General features: G+C 39.6%; 1 protein-coding gene across 4 annotated transcripts in view; it reads left to right on the forward strand.

The window, feature by feature from the left end:
• srgap1a (SLIT-ROBO Rho GTPase activating protein 1a) overlaps positions 1 to 24,232 on the forward strand; it is a 91,222-nt gene extending 66,990 nt beyond the window's left edge. The window contains exons 12-22 of one of the 4 annotated variants that reach the window (XM_032586033.1): positions 564 to 597; positions 2,015 to 2,075; positions 2,692 to 2,769; positions 3,181 to 3,315; positions 5,467 to 5,572; positions 5,709 to 5,933; positions 8,140 to 8,219; positions 13,856 to 14,036; positions 15,972 to 16,109; positions 20,371 to 20,731; positions 21,752 to 24,232. In XM_032586033.1, the coding sequence (XP_032441924.1) occupies positions 564 to 597; positions 2,015 to 2,075; positions 2,692 to 2,769; positions 3,181 to 3,315; positions 5,467 to 5,572; positions 5,709 to 5,933; positions 8,140 to 8,219; positions 13,856 to 14,036; positions 15,972 to 16,109; positions 20,371 to 20,731; positions 21,752 to 22,159 (1,807 nt within the window). In that variant the 3' untranslated portion in view covers positions 22,160 to 24,232. Of the gene's footprint in view, positions 1 to 563; positions 598 to 2,014; positions 2,076 to 2,691; positions 2,770 to 3,180; positions 3,316 to 5,466; positions 5,573 to 5,708; positions 5,934 to 8,139; positions 8,220 to 13,855; positions 14,037 to 15,971; positions 16,110 to 20,370; positions 20,808 to 21,751 lie in introns of all 4 variants that reach the window. The other 3 variants (XM_032586025.1, XM_032586051.1, XM_032586043.1) reach the window with 3 other exon arrangements.
• Positions 24,233 to 24,297: the final 65 nt, after the last annotated feature.

The following is a 24,297-nucleotide window of genomic DNA, read 5'->3' on the forward strand; positions in this document are numbered from 1 at the left end:
CCCCCGAAGCATCTCAGCTTTGATTTATTGTTAACCAACAACAGATTTCTGCTAAGATGGATTCTGGAAGCCGTCAGCATGAGTCATTGAGCTCTGGCGCTCTGCCTCTGGGATGCAGGGTGGCATTGATAGAGTTGAAGGGTCGCAGGAGGGAAGCAACAGCAGTTGGTGGGCTAAATATTTGTGTCCGTCAGCTCCCCGGGCTTCCTGCTGAGCTGGCACGTCTGAGCCGCTCTGGCAGAGATTTTCTCCCGTCAGCCAGTGGAAACAGCAGGGTAAATGGCAGTCAGGGGGCAGATGCCAGGCTGATAAGGTGGGCTGCCTCTCTCCTCCAATCCCCTGGTTGCCTCTGGCTGGTGGTCCATAACCAACACTGCCTGGTCCTTTTCAGATCACAAAGTCTCAACTTTGTAGGTTTGATACCAGCACAGGGTAGAGTGAAGGTGCTATTATGCTATAAGCTTAGGTGGGCAGCTGGTGCGATTCTAACCTGGGTCTTTCTTTTTTCTCTTTACTTCTGGTTTACTCTGTCCCTCTTTGCCTCTACTGATTCTCCTCTTTAGCCGCGGACGCAGGAACTCACATACTCGACATCAGGTAGACTCCGAAGCGGTTTCGGAAGCTTGTGCTTCTTTACTTTGCTCATTCCTTTGGCATGATGAATATTTCATTATGTATTCTCCTAAATAAAACCTTTCGACAGACTGAGTTGAAGACTTTCTCTTTCAAAAGATAATCTGACACACACCCACATCGACATTTCGTCAGTGATCCCACTTTCACATGTCAGAAAGACATGCTGGTACAGACTGCAGCTGCATCCTGGTCAGTGCATCAACTCTACTGAAATTAGTGTAATCAATATTGGCATGGTTGTTCTGTTTGGACCCACTGTGTACCCCTGAGGGCTGTAAACAAATCCACTGTATGATTAAAAAGGATTCAGAGTCTATGTTTGTCATTGGATCAGAAAATCAGAATGAAAGGGCAGGCCACAAATACATCTATGAAACTACTAGGTTTTGACTTTTAGTCCTTCTTCCCTGGCTGCCATATTGTGTAGGTCTCTAGATATGCTCTTAACATAACAAAATAACATAAGCATCTGTTATGTTATTTTGTTTAACATAACAAAAAGCTTTTAATGCAATCTTTTAACTTGGAATCCACCTCATTCTCAAATTGTTTACAATTAAATTAAGTAAATTTAATTTAACTTCCATATAAGTCCAGGACTACATCATACCGAGCTTCCTGGAAGGAAGCTCGGTATGATGTAGTCAACATTTTCCTTCTCCAGCACCAATTAGCATTGAAAGAGAAGGAAACGTACCGTACTCTAACCCTATCCCTAATTTTAAGGTAAACATATATTTTGTTTTTAACCCAGTAATTAATAAGATTAAAAATCTTAATTTTGAAAATGTCACATGCCTAGAGTTTTACAAATTAAATGTACAACATCAATACATGTATGGTTTACAGAGACTTTTCCAGACAAATATTAAACATCTAAAATTATACTCAGCTTTCAAAAGCGCAGTCTGCACCTCTGTTTCGTAACACTTGACGATTTCTGAAAGTGGGCATGAGTAAACAAATTCATGACATCAACTCAGTCTGTTCTCTGGTTCTCAGAAATCAGCTTTCCCTTTTTGCCCAAACTTTTCTGGCCTTGTGTCTTGGCATGCTTACACTATGGTAGGACCCTCTACCCTTGTGTAGACCACTACCTGTTAGAGTTCTACCAATATCATGTGTCAATTGGAAGATACATAAGAATAAGTAAAAAAAACCAAAACTCTACATTTTTATTTGGTTTTTGTCTGGTAATTTAATAATTGATATGTACAGATAATGCGAGACATCAGGTTGCCATATCTTTATTGATATTTATGTTATTGTTACATATTGGTATGCCTCTAACATGTATTCATGTGACTTAAAGAACATGTATACAGGATTTTTAGAAAAAAAATAAAATCCTGATCATTTGTTTACTCTTCCCCTGAAGGATTCTGGACAAGCTATCCCCAGAGTGGTTGAAAGTTGTATTCGGTACATAAATCTATATGGTGAGTCACTCATCTGATCAGCTATTGTTTCTCTAATGGTAGCGCTGAATGAAATGTAGCATTTGAGCAGATGATGTGGCTTTTTAAGATCCACTTCAAGTCACAGTTCTGGGAAAATACAGATTCACTCTTGTTTTCTGCAGCTGACACGTTTCCACTCGGCCTCCCAGATGTACTGTGAAGCTTTCAGTTTACGGGAGCTGTGAACAAGGGATTAATATAAAAGTCTTTAATTAAGATTAGTACCAACTCTCAGAGTTTTGAGTTAAAGCTTTTGGAGATCCCTAGTTTGTGATGAAGTTTAATGTGGAATTTGAAAGGAGGAAAACGGCAAACTAATTTTTCTTTCTCTCGACTCTTGACCTCTCCCCTCATTAAATCCTAATCCCAGCTGGAAGATACTTCAGGAAAACATGATTGCAGTCTCCTCGACTCATTACTGTCTTTAATTAGCAAAGTGAAGGGGCTTAGCAAGGAAGTTGTGCTTTTTACGACCAGCTAAGAAACCCGTTTTAGTTGAGAGGGTTTTTTTTGTGTCTGTGTTGTATGTTCATTAAGGTCGACTTAGAAACTAAGTCTGTTCTAACTTTGCCTTTTTATGTCTTTGGCTCTAAAGGCCTCCAGCATCAAGGGATCTTTCGTGTGTCTGGATCCCAGCTGGAGGTCAACGACATCAAGAACTCATTTGAGAGAGGTGAACAACTTCAGTTACAACTTCAGTTCATTATCATGAATTACTTTTTATCCATTTTTTTTTAATACATGCAATATTCTCTGATTATTAAAGCAAAATCCTAACTATATATCTTTTTTTTCCATAAATCCATATTTATCCACTTCTCTCTCTCTTGTCTGTAATTAGAATTGTCCCAAAACTTGGCCACTTTGATCCGTGTCAGGTGTGGCCAGCCACTGCAGTTAGACTCCAATCCTTTAGACCGAACGTATTATTGAACTGCAGAGTCTGAATTTATGACACTCTAAATTTAACAGCCATTAAACAAAGCATTTGGACCAGTCCTTATTGCATACACAAATATTGCCAAGACAATATATTTGTGTTATGATGTGCTGCCCTGCTGATGTTTCTATTATTGCATTTTAGGAAACGACCCTCTGACAGATGATGAGGATAATCATGACATCAATTCGGTGGCTGGTGTTCTCAAGCTCTACTTCCGCGGTCTGGAGAACCCTCTTTTCCCCAAAGAGAGATTTAACGACCTGCTATCATGCATCAGTAAGTTCACATTTTGTATCTGTATTGCTTCTGTGATTTTTTTTAATCCTTTTTTAAAAAAATAAAAATGTTGTGGATGTTGGATAGGGATTCCACAAGTTTTTCCTCTTTACCAGCTGCAAACGATGATTCTCTGAGCATAAAAAAAACTGTTTTCAAATTGCATCTTAAATTATTAAGGGAATAAAACTGTCCAAAGCAACCTAACCTTATGTAAAAAAAAAAAAGCTTCTCATTTGTGATATTTTTTCCATAATTAGAAAGTTTTGATTTATCTTTTAACTAGATATGAGTAGATTCATTTACTTTACTTCACTTTTAAAAAAATATTACTATTTCCATGTTTTAAAGTATAAAAAATATACTCCCAATGAAATAATACACAGTAACATTGATTTTTAGTTTTGAAAATAATTTGTATCAAATTTATTTATTTATGTATTTTTGATACAAAGATATGAGCAAAATAAATGGAAAAACCCATTTTGCAGAATATTATACTTTTTTGCCATTTCACTTAGACTGAATTCATATAGCGCTTTTCTGCTCATATGAACAATGAACAAACAACTTTTAAATTGCAATAAGACTATTCTTCCCTGACTGTAGTCTTTATAGATAAGAAGCTGACAGTGCTTTTTTAATTCATCAAGGAACTTTCCTCATGCCACTTAGCTTGATAACTTAACCTTTAAACACCCGTCATCATATTAAGGGTTATGGGCTGTGCTGGTTAAACCAATTCTGCTTTTGGTAACAAGAAATGTGAGGTAAAAGTGTATTTAGCCTTCATTGATACCCATGGCTATGCCAGACATGAATATAATTTTAGAGTCGCACTGAGCGATATTATGTTTTACTTTGGTACGGCTTGTTTTTCATGCTTTACATGTGGGGAGCTTTCTTTCTCCCGAAGAACAATTGAATTTCCACAAAGTCATGTGCTCATGCTTGCTATGGTGCCTTGTGGGGATTGTGCACTCTGTGCTGTCAAGCTTTTAAATCTTTTAAGTATTTGTGTTGTGAAATGAAGATGATGAATTGCTGGATGTTTTCCTGGTTCTACCATCATGTAGTTATTCTGGATGAGTGATGGGGGATTCCCTGTTTACTCTCCAGTGATTACAGTATGAACTGCGGGCCCAACAGACTCTGTAGTAAAATAATTTTTTCCCATTTCAAGACTCCAAGACCTGACAAGATTTTCCATTTACCTGCTCTGTTTTTTTCATCACCAAATGCTGCTTGTGATGGATTTGTAATCTTCAACCAGGATGTTTTGTGCAGAGGTACTCAGAGATGTATTTGTCTTAATGACAAAGCCTACGTCAAAGTAGAACTCTAAATATTAGCTTCTGTCGTCTGGAGAACCACACAGAGACCTAGTTAGGTATTCATGAAAAATGAAACGCATCACAAATATTCCAGAAGCCCAAATCCCAGATGACACAGAGAGGCTGGAGGATGTCGTGGCTATTTTTAGCAAGCTGGCACAGCCTCAGCCTCTCCAAGTAAATCACGCAGGCTGCTTCAGGTGAAACAAATGATATGCCGATGGAAGACACAAGTGCCGGCTTTGTCTCAGTTGTCTCAGAAGTACTCTGGCAGAAAAAGTTTCAGTGTTTGGTCTTTAAATAAAGGTATGTTTGTAAAGTTTACTGCAGAGTTTTTCCTCTCTTTTTGGGTTGCTCTCAATCCTCAACTGTTTCCAAGCTGTGCTGTTTTCATGTGGTGCAGGAGAAACTGTTTGTCATCCTCGCTGTCGTCAGTGAATAGTTTAAACTTCCTGCACTTCTTCCTTTTCCTGTCATTGGAGGAATATGAGGAGTTGAATGTCATTAACACAGAAGTGCCACATTTCAGGTATACAGATGTAGACCTTAAAAAACACGCACTGCCCTACGTTTCACAATATTATCACGTCTGTTCATCCCCAAGGTATGTACTGTAACTTCTACTTTGTCAAATATATTTCAACACAGTACTTTGACAGAACATTAAAACAACTATTGACCCCAAAGTAAACCCCATATGGAAAGGAATAACTTCACCGAATCTGCCATTGCAAGGAATGTATAGGGATAAGCCTCCACTCCCTAGACTGAGATAAAGTTGTTTCATTAATTGGTTGTCTCTGTTTTTCTGTTTTAGGAACAGACAACTTGTATGAGAGAGCGTTATACATCCGAAAGATCCTCCTAACCATTCCCAGATCGGTTCTCATTGTGATGCGTTACCTCTTTGCCTTTCTCAACCAGTGAGTGTACACACTTAGTTAAATTAATCCTAGATCTCAAAGCTTGTCCTCTCTTTATTGAGGTTTGTTGGAAGTTTTTTGTTACAGGGACGTTTCTTTGGAAAAAAAAATTTCAATTCCTTGAATCTCCTTCCAGTCTGTCCCAGTACAGCGATGAGAACATGATGGACCCATACAACCTGGCCATATGTTTTGGTCCCACACTAATGCCTACTCCAGACACCCAAGACCAGGTCTCCTGCCAGGCTCATGTGAATGAGATCATCAAGACCATCATCATCCACCATGAGACCATCTTCCCTGATGCCAAAGAACTGGAGGGGCCCATCTACGAGAAGTGCATGGCTGGCGGCGACTACTGGTAGGGAACATAAAGAATGTCCTATAGTACTTTGCAAAAGTATTAGCACCTCATTAAATTTTTAACTTTTAGTTACATTACAATGTGAAAACTTCCATTTGTTTTTCTGGGGTTTTACTTGATAAACAAACAAGTAGTAGTTAAAAGATATATGGTTTCCATGTATTTTTTATTCAATTGATTCTTGAAAACTGTGGGATGCATTTATATCTAGCTCTCTTTATTCTGATACTCCTAAATAGAATCCAGCTCAACTATTTGCTTTTAAATTGTCAACTAATTAGTAAATAGAGTACATCTGTAATTTAATGTGTTGTTTAAAGTCAGTTTAAATCATGCTGTTCAGAGATTGTTAGAGATCATTAAAAAACTAGCAGCACCATGAAGACCAAGGAACACAGGAGATGTTTGAGGAATTAAGATAAAGCAGGTTAGCTTATAAAACAATCTCCAAGGTTTTGAACATCTTACAGAACCATGATCAATCCATCATCTGAAAATAAAAACAGAACGGCACATTTACCGACCCTCCAAAACAATGCCATTCATTTAAACTGACAGGCCAGCAGAGCATTTACCAAAGGAGCTGTCAAAAGGCCTGTAGTTTCTCTGGAGGAGCTGTAGAACTCCACAGGTCAGGTTTAGGTTACTTTATGAATATTAACAACACACTTTGTTGTGTGTAGCCACTAGAAGAACCAATTGCTACAATTTATCCAAACAAATAAGTCTTGCTTGAACCCTATTACTAAGATGGTTTTTAAAAGTATGTTCAGTAGTATAACAATTGCATCATCTAACCCTCTACTATGACTGAATGAGAGTTTAAAAAGGGTCCAAAACCTTTTTTGCTGCACAGGTTCTAATACAACTAGAGCAACAATGACATAATTTTGATCAAACAATTATCATCTGTTGAAATGGCGTAGTCCAACTCCAGGCCTCACTTGTTGCAGGGCTTAAAAAGGATAAAGAACAGTTTCCCTCCATCTAGTTTGAATGAGCTTGAGCTCTCATGCAAGAAAGAAAGGGGAAAAAATTTCCTTCTCCAGATGTGCAAAGCAGAGAAACATACTCCAAATTGCTTGCAGCTGTAATTGCACCAAAAGGTGACTCTACATCGGATTGACCCAGTGGGGGTTGAATACAAATGAACACTAACTTTTTCCTTTCTAAGTTTTTTGTGAAAAATCTTAAAAAACCCTGCATAGTTTTGCTTCCATTTGATTATTATGTGCAACTGTCTATAGCTCGAGTCATGGCTTATGTATCATCAACGGCAAAGGTGCATAAACTTCCCAATGAAGTCACTGCATGCAGCTGCACTGAGTTCCCAAAGGAGTCTGACAGGTGGTTTTCTCATTTCTGCTTTGTTATTGTTAACGGAGCACAGGCATTGAGCCAAAGCACTAGAGGTCCGACTAAACATGTAGGTATGCTCTCAATACTTCAGCTGACTGTGAGGTTCTTACGAGTAATTATGTACACCAGTTAGCTGTGGCTGTAGAACATGACAATGTAGAGCATTCATCAGTGGTGACTCCCCATGGACTTCTCTATAGACGAGACAGACTGAAGCAATCACTTAAATTGCTGAGGTAAAACAGCAATGATTAGTCCAAATGCAGCACAAACTGCAGTCAGACAGGTCACACTTATTAGGGCACCTTGCCAGACCCACATCTGTAAGCAGGGCTTATATCTGGTTTCTTCCTGTCTTTATCGGCCTCTGTTGAGGCTGACAGGGATTTATCCCTGACTAGAACTAATCACCCGTCTCAGAACTGCCGTGTCCCACGGTAGTGCCTACCAAGCCCTTGGGAGATTTGTTGTCTTGGCAGCTTCACCGCCCTTTCTTGCTGGAGGGGACTCTCAGTTCCTGGCAGAGGTAATCTGTGGAGAGGGGCGTGGGGCATTACTGCCAGCACTCACAGCCCGGTGCCAAAAGAAGAGCTTTTAGAAAAGGGCCAACCACCGACGGAGATTATGAGACTTTCAAAGAAATGTGATAACAATAGTTGTTGAAACGGCTTCTATGTTTAATTAACCATCGTTGCATCTGCAAAGTTACTCTGGAAACTTTTGATAGGGAAACATTTTTTGTAAAGATGTAAAATAACACAAGGAAAGAAACGTGTTTGGAAAAGAGCTTTGACCTCTGCGGTGGCTAATGGTTAGTATGTTGTTGTTGTTTTTTTGCCCACAGTGAGAGTCCCTACAGCGAGCATGGGGCACTGGAAGAGGTGGACAATGAGGGAGGGACAGAGACGCACACCAGTGAGGACGGTGGGTGACAATAAATTCCATTATTTGTGCATAAGCAAAATAATCTTTACATAATGTTGTCTTCTTTAAAAATCATAATCCATTGAACAGTAATTCTGTTTGACGACTCTTATATTGTGCCACACAAATTTACATGAAAAAGAGTATGATTTTAGTGAGATGTATGTTCATATCCTTAGTCCAAATCTTTCTATTTTCAGGGTTAACCTCAGCTCTCGTGAGCTCTGGCTGGTTAATCCTCCCTTTCAGGACTGCTAAATACATTAACCTTGAATGGCCAGAGTACTGGGCTCAGAGTGATGGACAGCTATTTATATTGTAATGTTTCTGCTTCTTCTGTGGGGCCACAGGACATCTCCACATTCCAACATTATAAAACCCATAGTGGTCTGGATCCTCTTGACTCTTTGAAGTTTCTTAATGGTCTCTTTCTGGATAGATGCTAATTTGCTAATTTGTCAAATGCATTGTGTGCAAAAGCTGTCAGCTGTTCAAAATACACATTCTGTTTTTTCATAATTACATTTATTGCAAGAAGTCAAATGTGAAACGAGACCACAGTGGGAAGGGTTTTGTTGGATCTTTTATGAAGTCTTTTACAGGTTATTCCACTCAGCTACAGAGCTATTCTAAGAACCTAAGTACCTGAAAGATAGTTAACCAGAAGAGTATTATTTAAGGAAACCATGCTGGAGCATCTAAATGAAAAATAGAGAGAGTCTCTTCTTTCTCTGCACCAGAGAAAATAGAATATTATTTTCATGGAGAACTTTGCATTCCTACCTTTGCTTTTTAGGTGCTTAACATCTAAGTAGAAGCCAAGATTGAGGAAATGTAGAAAAAAAACCAGAACTTTGAGGAGAAAAAACTGAACAGTCAAGCAAATCGCAGAAAGGAAAAGGAAGAGAAAAGAAAATGTTATAGAACCTACACACTTCTTGATACCATAAATTTATGTTCGAAGTTCTCGAAAGGCCTCAACTTCCCTGTAGTGTTTACATTAATGCACATCATTGATCCTACTGCTTTTTGCTAAAGAGGTCCTGAGTTAAAGTTCATTAATTCATTTGACTCCTTTTCTGCAATTAATGGGAAACAGACCTCCTGGACATGGTGTATGTGAAGGTATGCTTTCTGTTTTTAACATGTTGAATTAAAGCCATCGGTCACGGCACTGACAGAATGTCTTTTCTTTTTCCTTTTAAAATTTGTAGACAAGGTGATGAGAATATTTTCGAAACAATAAAAAATTATTGGTGCACTTCAAAGAGCAAGTGAAACAGTTGTCACCGCTGCATTTCTGTGTAATTTTTAGAGGCAGACCATTTATTCACTGCACAGCATATGGGTTGTTTTTGTAGTTATACTCAGTCTGCCAAGTGGATGAATAATTTTAGGCCTAACTGTGTTAGAAGTTTACATTTGAATTAGTCGTGGTCACAATATCTATGTTCCTATATAGAAATTGCAAGGACTGGTTGGTATTTGGTAGGATATTAAATGTTAGTTCTGCATTCTAGTGCCATATCTGGCCAAACAGATGGACTTTTACTCAATGACTTCATCTAATGTATATTTTAAGTGGCTGAGATTAAAAAAGAACCTCATAAAGAGTGGTTGGGAAATTGCCATGCAGGAGTTTAGGCGTTTTTATTTTGCTGTACATAATGTATAATAAAAATATTCAAGAATAAATCCTTAAATTACATAAAATATACATTGGATCTTTATAACCAGCTTTAAATAGGTTATTTGCACTCTAGCTGGACAGGTATGAGAGCTTCTGATGATCATTTTTGTGACATACTACCGTCCCGCGTTACATCCTCCAAAATATCCTGCTCTATTTCTCTTTCTCAGAACAATAGCTGTGGTAATGACTAGACTTTGTAACACTTTTTCTCAAACTTGACTTTGTTGTTGTACATTAAGAGTCAGCACAGGAAAGTTTGATGTCAGCAAGAAATCTGAGACTGTGTTCCTTATCTGCATAGAAAAACATTATTTGAACAAACCATATCAGTTCAGTATATATTAAACTTCATCCATCCATTTTCTTACACCCTTGTCCCTAGTAGGGTTGGGAGGGGTGCTGGTGCCTATCTCCAGCTAACGTTCCCGGCGAGAGGCGGGGTCACCCTGGACAGGTCACCAGTCTGTTGCAGGGCAACACAGAAACAGACAGAACACACAACCATGCACACACACACTCACACCTAAGGAGAATTTAGAGAGACCAATTAACCTGACAGTCATGTTTTTGGACTGTGGGAGGAAAGCGGAGTACCCGGAGAGAACCCATACATGCACGGGGAGAACATGCAAACTCCATGCAGAAAGACCCTGGGCCGGGAATCGAACCTAGGACCTTCTTGCTGCAAGGCAACATTTTTACCAACAGCACCACTGTGCAGTCATCATGTATTAAACTTTTTATATTATTTAAAATGATCCTAAAAAAAAAAAAGAAAGGCAAAAGTGTCCCGTGATATTTGTTATGGCATAAAATATCAGATACTTGCTATATTTAAAGTTGCAGTTCAGAAAGAAAAAATCTTTTCTGAAGTAACTTTTTTCCCTCAGTTAAACTTCTTGTTAATTTAATGCAAACACTTTATAAGTCATCAATAAAACACTTTAAGGAAACACTAAAGTCTTAATTTGACACACATAGAGCATATATCCAGTACATTAATAAATGTTTTTTTTCTGTTAAGCTTTTAAGTTATTTCCTTCAAGGCCTTTAAGCTTCTGGTCTAAAAGTTTTAAACATTTAACCTTCCCTTGTGATATGCATTATCAAACTACAAAAAAAAGGTGAGGGGTTGAGGAGGTTTACCTGTAGGATTTTTCTAAAGGGTAGCCAAACTTGGGCTTCCCATAATCTGGTGGCACACCAAAGACCAACACCAGCTGCTATTTTTTTTCTTGAACCTTAGTTTCCTGAACTCTCATTTACCTTGGCTGATTTCCATCATGAAGTCTAGAACAACTATTCTGATGGTCGACCATACCCTATAACTTATATAATGTTACTACAAATATTAATATAAATAAATTTTGCAACTTAAAGGTTTGTCCCCTTTTCTCCTAAATTAAAAAACAAAATAAAATTCTCTACATATACTTTTATGACCATTTTCTTGAGATTGCGTCTTTCTCTCATTAACTTGGATTCCTCCGGTAGATTTTTTTTAGCAGGGTCAGTCAACAAATAAAAGTAAAGTTTTGAACAATGACATCAATTTTCTGCACGGTTTTAGAATTGTAGTCTGCCTGTAGTTTTAACGGAGGCAGTGTACAAAGCCGTTCAGTCCGTGTTGGTACACGTCCAAATAGTGAATTAACATTACCAGACACCTCATTTGGCTCAGCACTTCTCTTTTCACAGTGGAGGGATGGTTGTTTACAACACAGGAAATTTCTGGTAAGCTTTATAGCCTCGAACTGTTACATTACATACGTCATGGGCATAAGTTAGCGATTGGGTAACATTTAAAACCTCAACAGAGTCCACTCCTCCGGGAAGCAATCATTGCTCAAGAGTCCAGGTCCTCTGTTTGAAGCAAAGCGTATAACTGGTTGTTGCAATTTCAATACAGACCAAAATCTGTTTTTTTACCAGACTACTTAGTTAACCCAACAAACCTTAAAATTACAACATTAAGACTGTTGGTTTTACACTACAAATGATGAACACAAGCTTTAAAATAAACAGACAAAATTACTACCTTTGTGGCAAACAATTAGCCTGACGTAATGAAGTGTAAATGTTTCATGTGACATGGTTTTCACCAAGGGAATTTTTCAGAATGACACCTCTGGGTCGCCGTCATTGCATTGATGTTCTGTTTGCCGGTAAAAATCATTGCAAGGTCAGGGAGGGACTAACTGGCACATTGATTATACATCACTTTGCAGAAATACATCAGGATGTCCTTGTTGTCTGGTGCCCCCACAGGCTTACAGTTCAGATTGGATTACATGTGTTAATAAAAATTTATGTTTCTGAACAGAGTAGATCATCCCTTTTTTTCTCATGAAGAGAGGTTAAGTTTTCTAACTCCTCATCTTTCCCACTTCTCTGTTTCCAATAGGATGCCACTACACAGAACTACTAAGAGTTCAGATTTTTTTTCATGTATTAAGAATATATTTGAACCTTGTTCTGTTGGCCTGATCATAAACGCATCTCACTTACAGCTTGTGCTGCCCTGTTTCTATCGTACGAACAATGCAGCAGACCAAGACGCAGACACAGCGCTCCACTGATTTGTGGAAGATATCTGACAATCCTTCAACCCTCACTGTCAACAGTCTCAGCTCTCCACTTTCAAGTGTGTGGATGTATATGTAAAAAGCTACCTCTGATTTTATTATCAAACAGAAGAGAATTCAGCATCAGTGAAAGGGCCCCTAACCACACTGGGAATTGAGTTTTCCACCTTGAGTTTCAGTCACGTCACTGCAGTCCAAAAAAGTCTTGCATTAATATTTGTGCATCAGATTAGGATGGAAGTGAATACTGAAAGAAGTGACACATGAGGAGTGTGGTGGAGAGGGGAAGTCTCTTTGTGGATCATGCCGCCTGCTGTCAGCTTTATTAACAGCGTTATCCGCTGTGGTGCAGCCCAATTAATTCAGACAGTAAATTCTTACTTGTCACTTTTTACTGGAGCCACTATCACGTCCGTCTTGTCAATACTGGCAATCCGCTCGTGCAAGGACGGTGTGGAAGTTAAAAGTTAAAAGGAAAGAAACTAAATTTTAACAAATAAGATTAAAAAGGGGAAGCCACGGTCATATTTTATATTTTTCACCCAGAAGCTAATCTGGAAATTCCACTCAAGTTTGTAGAAAAGTACATATCATAATGGCATCTAAGTGAGTCAAGTTTAAGCCATTTACTCAGTTCTTTTTCTCCCAGTGTATATATAGACGGAATTCTGTGTTAGGTTGAGGCTTTTTCTTTCCAGGGACCCCCTGTCTGACATGAAGTGAGAGAGTGCTGCAAGGAGAGCAGAAGTAGGAGTGCGGGAGAAATAAAGTTGCTATTTTTAGATATGTGTTGCCAGAGTGCTTGCATAGGGGCTCAGAGGAGGGAACCTTTGAATACAAAACACTACTGAAGACACTAACATTAGAGCTTAACGTTAAGAGTTTGCAGGTGAAGTCAAAGATGGTATCAAATGTAGTGGTTAGTATTGTCCAAAATTAAATCTTTTATTTTATTTTCAACTGAACCAGAGTTGTGCTTCTGCAATAAATGAGCAGTTATGAACCTTGTTTAATGACCTACTGCTGTGTCTGACATGCCCCATAGTCATATAGATCTCCACACAAAACTTTCTATATATATCCTGCTAAAGCGCCTCTGGGTCTTTTGGTGTTGTGGTCCAGTGGAGTTGGGTTACTATTGACTACAACTGAAATAACCAACCAGATCAGCACAGTTGAACACAGTGTGCTAGAAATATGTATTTGCATTTAACCAAATGTACTTTTAATTTTGATGTCTGCAGCAAAACACAGGTATCAATCCCTGCAAATGTCTACACGGAGGATTTTGGTCATCTCTCCAAGATATAGGCCATGTTTGAGAATCCTGACCTGTGTAATCCTCTTCCTGTTGACAGAGGGCGAGCCGATTGAGGCCATTGCCAAGTTTGACTATGTTGGGCGCTCCTCTCGAGAGTTATCCTTCAAGAAGGGCGCCTCTCTGCTGCTTTACCAACGAGCGTCTGAAGATTGGTGGGAGGGACGACACAACGGGATTGACGGCCTGGTACCACACCAGTACATCGTAGTCCAGGACATGTATGTGACTTAAATCAACATATGTAGGATGATTGTATGAAATGTGTGCACACATACACTCACCAGAACACCTGCTGGATTACTAGTTATTAAACTATACCTAAACGATCACTTGTTGCAACGAAGGTATGTGAAATATCTTTTTTTGAATGGACAGCAGGTCAAATATTGAAGCAGGTAGGCTGCAGGAGCAAAAGACCACACCTGGATACCTCTTCTGTAAGCTGAGAACAGGAAACTGAGTCAACAGTTTGCATAGGCTAACAAACGGTAGACAGTTAAAAATTGGAAAAAGCATTGACTGATTCTCTACATCAGTGGTTTGGCTGTAGGGTCAGAATTTGGCATAAACAGCATGCAAGCATGGACCCATCCTGCCTTGTCTCAACGATTCAGGTTGTCATTGGTCATGTAATGGTATGGAGTATTTTCTTGACACACATTGAGCCCCTTGTTTCCCTGTTGAGCCTGTTGTTGCTGACCCTTCCCATTTCCTTATGTTCTGTACCCATCTTCTACTACAGATAGGTAATGCAACATCACAAATCATCTACATTAATAATACGCTGACTGAACACCAATCTGTAAACTCACTAGCTATTGCATGTGATTCTAGGTTTAAAAAAGAGCTCAGTTTGTTAAATTTGCAACATAGTAGCCAACAGTTATTGCATTCCAAATATCTCTTTCCAATATTAATATTACAATATGGCGATACATTCATGATTTAATGTTCAGTCCTGAAAAACTTTAGGTGTTTCGACATGTTAGGACACGCATTTGAATTTTAAACATCGATTGTAAATATAATAATTTATAGTGTTTAATGTATTTCTATTTCTGCTGTCGGGGTAACTGTATTTCTTATGTTAGAGGGGAATGAATCTATTACTGTGGGTTAAATACTGCACTTGTCCCTGTTGACTTTGCTCCTTGAGCGATCCTGAGCCATCAGTTGACTGAAGGGTCAGGCACAGAGGACCTTCAGCCTCATTTGTCTTGCCCACTGCTCTCATAGCCGCTCAGCTGTGGATTGTTCCTCCATCTCCAGGACTCTTTACCAGCCCTGCTGTCACTGTGTCAAACTCCCAGCACTAACAAGCATACACTCTTCCTCTGCAAGTGTTGGCGCCTAATGGACCGGATTCAATGTCTCGTTAGGACTGGAACAAAATCACTGCAATCACTTAGTGGCTGGCCGACAAAATGGCCATTTAATATTTCTTCTTGCTGCTTCCTCTTCTCTTCTTTGCCCTGATACAGTCCTGTCCACATAAATCTTATCAATAATTCACAAGCAGGGACACTGCAGATGGAGTGTCTTCTTACTTAGTGAATACAACGGGAAATTTGGAGCTGTACAAGTTGACCTAAAATGTAGTAACAACCTGATTTCTTAAGAAGTGTGTGAAAGCGTTTAGTCACTTCTTCTGAAAATTAGAGACTGCGTAACACATCTTTTTATAAGTTCTTCTGCCTGTAAGGGTCATTAAAGCATTTATTCCCTTGTTCTTTGGGCTATTGTCTGATGCACATCATAAGAGGCAGCAGTGCAGCTCAGTAGGTCTGATTATTGCCACCTGACAGGCACCAACTGTATCTATTATCCAGGCACATACCTCACTGAATCCCATCCAGCTGTGCTGTATATATGTGTGTGTGTGAGTAACTGTCAGCATTGCAGAGCATCACCAGAATACTGAAAGGCTAAGCACCATGACTCATCTGACTCTCAGGACCTTGAACGCAGCAGAGGGATGCTGACTCGCAGGAAAAACGATATCAAACGCTGTTATTGAGGAACTGCAAATTCGAAAGACCGCCTGATTTGCTGATTTTATTTCCCCCTCCCCCTGAGCTATTCCTTTTTGGGTCTGTCTGTCACTTGTTCTTGCTCTTTCCATGTCTCAATGTCATAATGTCTCTGCTTCTCAGTGATGACAACTTCTCCGACAGCCTGAGTCAGAAGGCTGACAGCGAGGCCAGCAGTGGCCATGCAGGAGAAGATAAATGTCCAGGAAAGGACATCAGCTCACCCACTGACACCAGGATCTCTGAGGCCTACATCGCCAGGTACGCTGTTGGGGTGGACTTTAAACATTTGCCACAATTAAAAACCACATCAGTGCAAATTGTAAAATCAACCAGATACAGTTTTTCTGTGACTTATGTTCTGTACTGGTAACAGCAAATATGTTTGAGTCTTATGTGAAAATGCTGCATGGATTTCAGAAAACATTTGCTGCTACCACCAAAAATGATTCCCAGACTGACAGATTTTAATCCCAGTCCTACTAGTTAGATTCAAGGTGGATGCACCTTCAGTAAACGTGAGGTGAAGACTCTAGCAACGCTTGAAACAAATTTATTTGGTCTGCAAATGGATGTTATTTGCAGACCAACACGTTCTGGCTTGTTGCTTTCATCGAGATTGTACAAATCATCTAACAGTTTGTCTTTTATTTAGTTGTACCAGACACTTTTTTCAACTCTGATACCGTCTTCATCATTCCACTCAACACTCGAGGGAAGAATTCAGAAAAATAATCCTATCACTTAGGAGTCAGAAACCAAGAAGCAGTTCAGATACAAGCAAAATATGACATTTACCCTCTTGGCAAGTGTTCAATATGCACAGCAACCAATGTGGAATAATTTGAACAGTGACTTATACAGATTTGTTACATTTTATTGTCATCCTCAGTTTGCTCCAGCTTTTACTTCCACATCTTCATTGGTTCATGAGGTCAGACATGTAAACCTGAACAGCTTGCAGATCAGATGCAACTAAAAGGCTTTAGCTTCTTAGCTGAAATGTGTCAAGTCGCTTGTTCGCTTTAGTTTGTTAATGCAAGCTTATCGACTTGATTCTTGTGCCTTTTGTGATCTCATCGACTTGAATACATGCAAAGCAGATTCAGAATATTTTTTTATTCAGTTTCAAAATTCATTGTGTATTTTGTAAAATCCTTCAGTGAGAATCCATACTTCATTACTCAGCTGTGAACTTCATTGTTCGGCGTACAGTTGGTAAAAATATGGCTGAAAAATATCTTTAAAGTATAACACTGTTTACTGGGCCCACAGTTCCTCACATAAGTGTGACTAAAACTTGTAATTTAAAAAAAAAGATACACCAACCCAGACTCTGTTAACAAATGTTTATATCTTATTGGATTAGAAAGTGTTGGAGAGAATGCACCTGATCCTCCTTGTGTCATTGCTTATCCTCACCTGACCTCCCTAAGCCTAATCACAGTGAACTCAACTTGACCCATGGCTTTTTTCCTAACCAACCCTGTCCAGACAGTTCCTCTTATATTGCAGGAGTAATTGCAAATCATTTCATTCATTCACCCGGAGGAATCTCCCCCAAAAGGAATGACACCCACATATCCAATCACACCTCAAGTCTCTTTTTGGCTGTGTTTCCTGGTCGGTTGCCAGTATTTAGTCTTCCTCTCTCTTCCCCCGTTTAGTGCGTATCTGCGGCTGGATTCAGTGACCTTGAAGCGTCTGACTAGTTCCTGCTTTTTCCGAATACATGAACAACTGCTATATTATTCTCAGCCATACTCGTTCCCTCTTCCTCACTGTTGAAATGTTGATGATTCATGCTGCCAATATTTGCAGCCCTGCAGCTGCTGGTGTGCAGTTAAAGGATATGACTGAATAAGTCATCCTTTTAGCTTTAATGTTCCTGTCTGTGGTCCCGTCTACAACACCCTTCCTGTCACTTTGGTTCAGGTGATAACCATATCTTTCCATTCCTCTTGTCATCACCCCTCCTCACTCCAGTAAATCCTTAAATTTTGAATAATTAATTTACCCCCTTTAGAGAATGTCCTTTCCCAACAGCACACCTCCCTGATGGATCTCTAAAAGGTCCTATTGATGGAGAAGAGGTCAAAATTATGTGACCAAAGTGATCTGTCAGTTTATAGATTTGATGAAAGACTTGTAGATTGTTTTGTGATCTAAATCTCTTTACTACTAAAAGCAACAATGTATTTATATGTGTATTTAGTATGTGAGCTGTCAGTTTGAAGACAGCTTGTAAAATAAGTGTACACTTTGTCCCAGTAGAAGACTATTTATATGAATGTACACTGCTCCACCTGCTGTTTCTGACTTGTTCCTACACTTGTTTACTCTAAAATCCTTACTGCAGTCAGAAAACAGATGGGCCATGAAAGCCATATTAATTTGGCACTTTTAATGGTTTATTTAAACTGTTTTTATAACATTGATTGTCTTCAATAATGATTGGATGCAGTAGTTTTGATTTATTGCAAATGTTATTTCATTCAAATGGGGTTAACTACATAAAGCACTAATTTTTGTATCATTGCCCTATAGCAAGTTGAATAAAGAAAGATGCTTGATGGATTTTACCTTCTGATTTTAAATGGGAGAGGTCATTTTAATTGGTTCTTTTTTGGAATGAATCCTGCTTTTTAGCATAGTCCATACATTTCCAAAAGGTTTGACACCAGGGACATTTCTGAAGCTTTGTTAGGCTCCTTTATCCATTTCCAGAACCCTTTTTCTGATTTTTGTTCCTTTGAAACACCCAACTATGTCCAGGTTTAAATCATTGAAAAGCTCACCGTCAGATGGCAGTAAATCAATTGCATTGTTCAACAACAACCCAGCATCCACCAAGGCTAAAATCAAGCATGGACTGCAAACTGCTGGTGTGTCAGTATCACTGTTCTCTGTGGAAGCCAGTTTAGGATCAACAGGGCAATAGCGAGCACTGACCAAGAAAGAAGTGCATGCTCCAAAATCAACTCTTTATAGCCTGATTGAAATTTCCAGATACCAACCTAGATAAGCCAAAACTTTCTGGCGAAATGATCAGTCGAGAACAGATGGAGCCATCTGGTAAGAATGGGAAGGAGTATGTTAGTAAGAGTCAAAGGGAAACTTTCAAGCCTAAGAAGAATCTAGCAGCTATAAATCATGTTGGTATGCACAGGGTTTGTACAGGTGTTTTGCTTCTGAAATGGCCTTGACCTCAACCTTGTAAATGTGTGCACTATGTTAAAAGCAGCATGTGTGCCGGTACAACAAGCAGATTAATATGACTGCCATACTTCAGATCAGAAGCTTTTCAGTAAAGTGTGGGTTCTCTGCACAATTTGCAAAGGGACATTTTTTTCAAATGTTAGTTGGGGTATGCAGCCTTTGTGGTTTGGAGGGGATCCAAACAGGTTATATTTGAACCCCCCCAAAAACCATTTCTCAAATCATGCCTATAAATTATGCAGTTTTGCAAACATATTGCCAAACTTTTGCTTTCCAGCTAGAGTTCAAATCTTCTTTCTCAAAGCCCTCGTGTCCTTTACTTCCATCCTTATTATTGCTTCTTGTGTAGCAGAGTGATGAAGCTGCTTCTAAATCCTAATGATTATGGCTCAGACAGCGCTCGTTAGGCAGATGTAAACCCTCAAATTGAAGCTATTTGTCTTGGAGAAGTGATTAGCGGCTGAGTAATTCACCTCTTGTTCATCACGGGGGACAAATTGAAATTATTGATCCTATAAACTCCAGTTTCCAGATATCATGGATGTAATATTTTCATTTGCGACCTTTTCAGGGAATACAATACTAACTGCCAAAGTCTGTATAATAATATTAACAGTTTTAAAATAGAAATGTAGATTCAGTTTTTAATGTCTCCTATAGTTAGAATTACATCAAATTAAATATAACAGCTACTACCGAATATTTCTCTGTTACAGGTTCTAAAAATGTTAAGCTAACTTCTACACTTGGTTGAATGTGTTGCAATTTCTGCCTTTTATGAGGTATTTCAAATGTCCTCCAGGGAGAAGATGTAAAATTGTTGCCACCTCATGCATTGTGGTGGGAGTATAAAGGAACACGCCCAGCTCTCCGTCTCTGTATTACAAATACAAGCCTGTTAGAATAAGTGTTGTTTTGCGTAAGCTGGTCCAGGTTCAGACAGAGGACAGACGTACTGCTTCAGCAGCTGCAGCTTCTTCCATGGAGCGTGTTTTAGTGCTCTGATGAACACCAGACGTCCCTCCTCTGGCTAACATCCAGGCTCGCTCTGCCCCCTCTGTAAAACAACCTTAGTAGAGAACAGAGGGGAGTACTGCAAAGTGAGATTAATGGGTTAGAGAGATTCCATAAACCTTAACCAAAACATTTTAATGTTACAAGGCAAGGTCACTGGATGAAGTAACAGAGGGGATAAATTCGAGTCTGTTTTTATTTTGATGATGTCACATTTGATATCAAATAAAACACTACAATTAAACTTATTGATTTGTTTCTTTTCTGTCTCTCACTTCTACACATGTAGGCATAGAAAAAGATCAGACCCACCAACTCGCCGGCCCCCGGCCCGCCCCAGCAACGTCCACTGCATGCTGCATTCGTCCCAGCAGGGCCATGGAGTGACCCCGGAGATGGGCTCTCCAGTTCTGGGCCACTTCAGCCCACGGGACATGCTGCGAAGCCACAACCACATGCCGATGGACAGCCCAGAGCGGCGGCGGCGCACCGGCCACGGCAGCCTGACCAACATCAGCCGTCACGAATCCCTGAAGAAGATGGAGAGCCCGCCAATCCGTCGTTCCACCTCTTCGGGCCAGTACACGGGCTTTACTGACAGCCATCACCACCACAGTGGCAAGCCCCTGGACCCGGAGACCATCGCACAGGTCAGCGCGGGACGAGCGGCGACCAGACCGCAGCTCCCTCCACCATCAAAGCCCTGCCCCGCCCTGTAAAAACATAGTCAGTCCCTGTCTTCTGCTTCCTCTGGCTGCTACTGTGTCTGTGTGCTACGTACACGCAAACTATTAGCCTCACAGGCAGACAGCAGGGGGCACAGCTTGGCATTGGGACTCCTTTAGTAGAATTTCTGTAGTTTATGTCTTAATAATGAAAATCATTGCAATCTCTTAAAATATCCATTTCAACACAGTAGTTGAGTTTCTCCGTTTGTGTATTTATCTATATTCATAAATATGAATGGTGCATTGATAAATGGCAGTTATAGTAAAGTTCAGAGACCATTACTGAGGTCACAAAGAGCTCTTGTGTTTGTGCTAGGCTGTCTGCCTGCCTACTGTGAAAATGCTCAGATCATTTTTTTCATCATCTCTGCATCTCCTATTGTAGAAAGTCAGCATGCAGGATATTTCCTCTAGCTCTATGCATGCATGGTAGAAAGCGTTTGTGGTGTTCTCCTTATTTATTTAGAAAGTTTTCCTATTCAGCTGTGTTAACACTTGTAGCTTACAATGGTTAAATCCATTTCCATGTACAATATTGAAAACATATAATGAAAAGCAAAAAGAAAATACATGAGCATAAAGCAGGAGAAAGTCAGAAGAATTAGTAGCAGTAGCTTGGAGGTCTGATATACTAACACCTTCCCCATGGATTTCACTAAAATATTATGACTTCTAGTGGAAAGTCATAATCTAATTTACCATATCTTCAAGGTGTTTAGGTTTCTTGTTCTAAAATTTAAGATTTATCCTTCAAAATATATTTTTGTTCATATGCCAGCCGTTTCTGTTTCAATCATATTTTGTCTATGAACACTTTTAACTTTCTCCTTTGTAAGTTAGAATTATCCTACAGATAGCGTTTAGGTTTTGATGTATAGATTCTGTTTCTCTTCTGGTTCTCTCCAAAGTCCTCACCTCTCTTCCACTCTTTGTGTGTTGCAGGACATAGAGGAAACAATGAACACTGCCCTTAATGAGCTGCGTGAGCTGGAGCGGCAGAGCTCAGCTAAGCACGCCCCTGACGTTGTGCTGGACACCCTGGAGCAGCGGCAGACCGCCGGCAGCGGCGGAGGCGGTCCCACTATGGCAAGTTCAAACGAGTCCCTGAGCCCTATCCACGGCGTCATGCTGAGGTCGACGGCCAACACTGAGCCACCAATCCGCCGCAGCACCAGCTCCTCCAGTGAGGCCATGAGCACCTTCAAGCCCATGGTGGCGCCACGCATGGGAGTGCAGCTGAAACCTCCTGCTTTGAGGCCCAAACCAATGGTCATGCCTAAGTCCAATCAGGCCCCGCAGCCTCCTGCTGGGTCTGCTCAGGACCCTCTAGATAAATCCTGTACCATGTAAGCTCTGGGAAATAATAATTTTTAAAAAAGAGATGGAAAGCAAAACTCTCACCCAATTCCTGGGAGTCTCTGTCTGAACTTCCACCTGTGTCGTCAATACACAGAAAAGAAGAGGACAAGATCCAAGAGATCTTTGTAACCTTTCCAATTATAAGTTGTAGTTGCAATGTAGATTTGTTATCCAAGCAAATTGTTTGCGTCAGTAACATGCAGTTTTATGTTAATATGCTTAGGTTACCATCTACCTTACAGTATAAGGTTATTAAAAATGAATTTGAACAACAAATCACAGCATCTTCCTTGGGAATTTAGATTTAGTTTGGTTTACAAGTAATAAAGAACTAAAGCAAGTTACTTGTAGAGAAGCCTGAAGAGAGAACTGCAGTGACCACAGTGGCTAAAACAAGAGGATTATTTCTGTCCGTACCTGGGAGTGCCCTTGAAGACGTGAATCCCACCAACGGTTTTACAGGCTAAACTGGAAATGTAACTGATTTTAACTTTCTGATGTTAAAACAGTGCTGGACAATAAACTGCTTAAAAGGTTGCCAATCGTGTGGCTCCGCAACTTATTTATTAACGGTACTCTGTTAATAAATGAAAAGTTTATTGAAACTTGTACCCTTCCTTTCGGTAGCATGTAAACCGCAGCTTTTTTTCATTTTATTTTCTCCAAGGTGTATGACCAGTTGTCTTACACAGAGGTATAGATTACGCCTCTTTTCTGTGCTCACTCAGATTGATGAAACTTTATTGTATCAAGCAAGAAGAAAGATGGAAGAACTGGATAAAACCACTACTTTGTTGTGAACCTGTATGCTTCCAATTTCTGCATCTATACCTAAAACTGTAAGTATGCCTTTGTATATGTGTCAACCCTGAGTGTGAGCGATGACTTCAAACATTTTATCACATAGTGTGGACCACATGTCATAGCCTTCTGTATGCCTTGGCTTTATCTACCCAAAGACTTGTGTATAAGTGAAAGCATGGATGTTGAACCTCCACATTCACTGATGTGTTTAGACTTAAGGCAGCATCTTTGCCCGAGTTTCTGCCGGTAGCCATGGAACCTTATGACTGTTAGTGTGAAAGCCTCGTCATACAGCCGCCCTCCTCATCCTGCTTCTGTCTGTGAGGGAGGCTAACAGTTTGAGCCTTACAGTCTGTTCTGTTCAGGTGAGCATGTTATCTATTGCTTTTGTTGTTGTTGTTGCTACTTCATTTGGACTGGTATTATTACTTCTGTGCAGATTTATGAGTTCAACTAAATGACATGGAACAAGAAAAAAAAAAAAGACTGCACATTGCTCTGCTCCTGAACAATAATTTCTAAGATGAAATAGCCTCAGAAATTTGTTTGTGCCAGACTCTAGAAGCTCTGTATGTTCCAGCCTCTGTAATATAGAAACAATCGCTGGGTCCACGCCATTTGTATGTTGTTATACACGGATCAAAGCTGGTTTGCAAGAATAGGAAATGCTCTCCAATAGCAAGTTTACACCATCTTTGACTTGACTAAAAAATGTGTGTGAATGGATCAAAAGTTAATTTCTGAATTAATGATTTCATTATTTTTATAATCGTTTTTGTTTTCTGTTTGATTTTGGAGGGTTAAAATCACTCGGCGCCTATGTTGTCGAAGACGTAGGCATCAGTATGAAGCCAGTTGTCGGTGTGTGTGTTTTGTTTTTTCTGATCACAATGTAACAAGATCAGCAACAAGATTCTGTTAAGTCGTCTGTAAACTTTAAACGAGTCTGTTCTGTACATCAGTAGTATGTACTTGTGAAAAGTGCCTTTGAAAATGTTTAAATGGAACTTTAGACATTCTGTCCTGTTGTGTTTTCAACTTAGATGCTGCAGTTTTCAATAAATGCAGTGTAGCAAGTAGAAATGGATTAAGACTTAGTTTCCCAAACAGCTCTATGGCAGATATAATATTAACCGGCTTACACATTGTGACATTGCACTTTTATGTATATACCTGTAAATATGGCATGTAACATCACAACATCTAAAGTTCTTTCAATGGAGGATTTTTTTTTTTTAATAAAGAAAATAGTTTGTCGAATCTGAGGTGAATTTTTATTTATTTACTTTTATCTTAAATACTTTCAGTGCATTTATAGGACATCA

Source organism: Xiphophorus hellerii, chromosome 2 (genome assembly GCF_003331165.1).
Source record: "Xiphophorus hellerii strain 12219 chromosome 2, Xiphophorus_hellerii-4.1, whole genome shotgun sequence".
In the NCBI taxonomy this organism is placed as follows: Eukaryota; Metazoa; Chordata; class Actinopteri; order Cyprinodontiformes; family Poeciliidae; genus Xiphophorus; species Xiphophorus hellerii.